The sequence below is a fragment of the Microchirus variegatus genome (assembly GCF_963457635.1).
Source record: "Microchirus variegatus genome assembly, chromosome: 21".
In the NCBI taxonomy this organism is placed as follows: Eukaryota; Metazoa; Chordata; class Actinopteri; order Pleuronectiformes; family Soleidae; genus Microchirus; species Microchirus variegatus.
The window spans coordinates 11,537,585-11,541,228 of record NC_139822.1 but is presented as its reverse complement, the minus strand read 5'-3'; the positions used below and the strand labels follow the sequence as shown (position 1 = coordinate 11,541,228).

At 43.6% G+C, this 3,644-nt stretch overlaps 1 protein-coding gene across 1 annotated transcript; it reads right to left on the bottom strand.

Annotated features, from left to right (window-relative positions):
• Nucleotides 1–203: 203 nt before the first annotated feature.
• Nucleotides 204–3,205, bottom strand: sertad4 (SERTA domain containing 4; the record flags this gene model as incomplete). Its single annotated transcript, XM_083907478.1, has 3 exons — nucleotides 204–1,094; nucleotides 2,161–2,279; nucleotides 3,052–3,205. 3 exons carry the CDS (start codon nucleotides 3,203–3,205, stop codon nucleotides 204–206), a joined length of 1,164 nt encoding a protein of 387 aa, XP_083763604.1.
• Nucleotides 3,206–3,644: the final 439 nt, after the last annotated feature.

Below are 3,644 nucleotides of genomic sequence, written 5' to 3'. Positions count from 1 at the left end.
TTCTGTTTTTCCATCCGACCGCATAGCACTCGCGATAGAGTTGGACCAACTTTGTGTAGAGAATATGAGGCCATCAAAATAAAGTTGACTTGGCATTATAATTATAACCTTCATCTGAATAATTTTCAACTGACAGTTGACGTCATGACTGCATCTTCATTTTTAACAAAGGTAGAAGATAAGTACTTTCTAAGAAAGTACAGTTATTGTCTATGAGCCCTGCGGTGCCAGAAGCTAAACTTGTGGAGATCTCTTTCCGAGACCCACTGACACGGTCTCTCTGCCACTTCCTCTTCTTCGTCGTCCTCCTCTTCCTCATCCTGCTCTCCCTCTTCTTCCTCCTCTACTCTATCTGTCATGCAGGTGTCCTCCTCTGTCCTTGTGTGTGCATGACCCAGCGAGGTCCTAGTCCTTTTCTGGCTTGAATTACCTTTATTAACATCAGTAGAAGGCCCTGCTTGTGTTTTTTCCTCATCTTCTTCCTCCTCTTCCTCCTCCCCCACTTCCCTTTCATCTTCTTCTTCTTCGTCTTCGTTTTCCTCCTCCTCTTCAATATCTTCATCGTCATCATCGTGCTCTTCTACGGCAACCGTCAGCCCTAACTTACTGTGGCTAGCTAGCTGAAAGAATGAGGAGGAGTGTGGAGTGGATGGGCAGGTAGAGAGAGTTGCGTCATACATGGAGAAAGGGAGGTGGAGGTAGTGTCCCGCAGTGGCTGCCGCTGCGTAGATGCAGCAGCACGTCTGGGCACAGTCAGGGCGAAGCTCCCCGTGTCCTCCGCGAACCATTCGCAAACGCTTACGGAACGGTGGTCCAGCTTGGGGTGCTAAGCAAATGCGGGCAGGTAGTGCTCCGTGGAGTGCCTGGTGAGCGGGGTTAGTGCTGGGTGGGAGGACAAATGGAGCAGTGGCGAACGCTGGGTTTGGTGGGAAGCACCAGTCAGTGCTCTGGAGCAGAATCTCAGCACGCAGACGTCGGAGGAGGTTGTTAACAAGAACGGAACGACGCAGGAAGGCCTCGGGGTCGTCGATGAATCTCATCTTCTCCAGGGAGAGACGCAGCACGTGAGCGCGCTCCTCCAAAACTGGTGCAACCTAAAGGGACAGTACCCCATTAGATCAATTGGTTAAAAAAAAAAGTCTGTGATTCTGAATCAATATTTCATTACACAACCTCAGTTAGGTCAAGTCAAGGTTAAAGTGAGAAGTTTTCATCTTTTTCTATAAAAGAAAATAAAAGAAATCTCTGAAGATCCATCGGACAGATAAGAGCTCCACGCAATAATTGCAGTTAATATAGACATGCTTTTCTAAAACCAATCCATATTTACTTTACTGCAGTACACGAACTTGCATTGTATTGCCATAAAAATGAAATGTGGAAGAAAAAATGGAATGTAGGGACACATTGACCATCATATTTCTACAGTAGTCTTAGTTAAAGTTCCAAAACTGTTGTAGGAAGTAGTACATATGAAGGATTTCTGTAATGTTATGATATCTAGCTGGAATGGTCCACCCAGAGCTACCATTTACTGTATATACCCTTTTAATGTCACCTTATATGAAATTTAAGACCAAAAACACTATTAATATAGGCGATAGTTGGGGGATGCCGCTGTTTTACAACCCAAGCATAGAATATTTGTCATTCAATGAGATGTTCAATGTTATTGAACATAAAGTGATACGTTCTCTGGTTCAATAGCTGTACAAGTTTCCGACCAAGTATACAAAAATTATAGTACTCGAAGTTCTTCTCATTTTGAGGCCTTAATTTTAGATACATGAATTTAAGCCTTTTTAAGACTTTATAAGAATGTATGGACAACCGGATATATGGTTTACTGAAACTATACTGAGGTGGAAAAAAGGAAAGAGACGAACTGGAGTTTGGGCACACGGCTAAGCTGCATAAAGGAAATAAAGGAAGGTAATGCAACATAACGAATTCCAGCTGCAGTAAACCTCCACAGAAGTAGTAAGAGACATGAGTATTTGTTGGTACCGGAACTAAAAACCACAAGTGTGTCTTCCTACGCATGACTTCTTAAATTTCTGGCCTTAAGAACATATTCCTTTGCACTGTAAATTTCACATCAAGACATTGTGAAACATAACCTTTCTTGCAGTAGCAGAGTCTACCAAAAGGAATACGTACAGCCTGGCAGTATGTCCTGAAACTGAAGGAAGGCTCGTCGTCGTCATCAACAAACTTCCTCTTGAAGTATGCAATTCTTGACACTGAAACATGATCAGGAAGCCGTCTAGAGGTCGGTTCTGCGGAGAGAGAGCGAGAGAGAGGGAAAACACTAACATTAATCGACTGAACTGTTTAAAACTCCCACGGTAAAATCAAACATTACCGTTTGTTTATATAATTTACTCAAACAAAAATGACTCATACTTTGAGGCCTGTACGTAACAGCCTAATGAATTATACATGGATTCAATCCCGACTAGAATTTTATGACTGTGCTCCAACATTCATTGTTGTGTTTGGCTTGGTACAGTATGGTAGGGTTTGGAATAGTTGCCGCTTCCACTGAGAACAGAGTCTTGGTAGGCGGGGTGTGGGCTGTGCCGGATGGCTACGCAGCGTGACCACGTACCTGTGCACCGACAACGAACATCAATTGTGACACAACATGCAGCAATGGAGGACATCGAGCAGCTGTTTTTTTTCCTGCTTATCTCATCAAGATGCCAATCTTTGTATAATAGACTACGGGCTAAGCCTCCACTTTCATGGGATATTTACACCCAATCACCTGACTGTTGTGGGTGGAGCCAGTCTAGCCCCACCCCGACTGTACCATACCATTTCACTGTGGTGCCAAAGAATGGAACAATTAGGGTAGTTATTTTGGTATTATTCCGAATGGAAACACACACAAAAATACATGCTGTACTGTACTGAATTGAACCGTTCCACTCGAAGAAACACAGCTTAAATGACCATTTTTAGCTTAAGCCTGAATTGAGGAATAGCGTCTGATTGGGTCAAACTTAAAAAAATGATTGGACAAACATCTGCTTTCTGTGTGCACACCTTGTTTAAATGCCTCATCAGAGCTGGATGGCGGGACAGGGTTTGAGAGGCAGGTCTTGCTGCATCGCTCCGATTCCCAAACAGGCTGATAGGCGGAGAGCGGCGGGTCTCCTTCTGGGTCCAGGAAAGGATTCATGGACAAAACGAGGGTCATTTCTCTCTCTGACTTCTGTCTGGACAAAAAAGGACATCAAGCAAACAAAGCATTTAAATCACCACTCACAAAAATACTGACGATTAACTTTGGTTAATTCAGTTCAATTACTTCAACAAACATATTTATGAACCATTTATGGACATTAACATAAACCTCACCAGCAGTCTGCCTGAGACTTTCCTAATGATGCGGTAAAAATGTTGACAAGATGTTTATCTATGATGCTGGCAAATACGTCGGTGCTTTGTGTGGAGGAGTAACTGTGCAAGCAGCGTGACAAATCTCGACGACAATAACGGTGAGCACTAAAAATTGGCAGATGGCTCGCAACTCTGTGATATGTGACGAGTGGGACACAGATGGAGCGATGACACCCGCCCACACCATGAAATCCCTATTGATTAGGTAGTAGGAGGGTTAGCGAGCTGTTTGACAC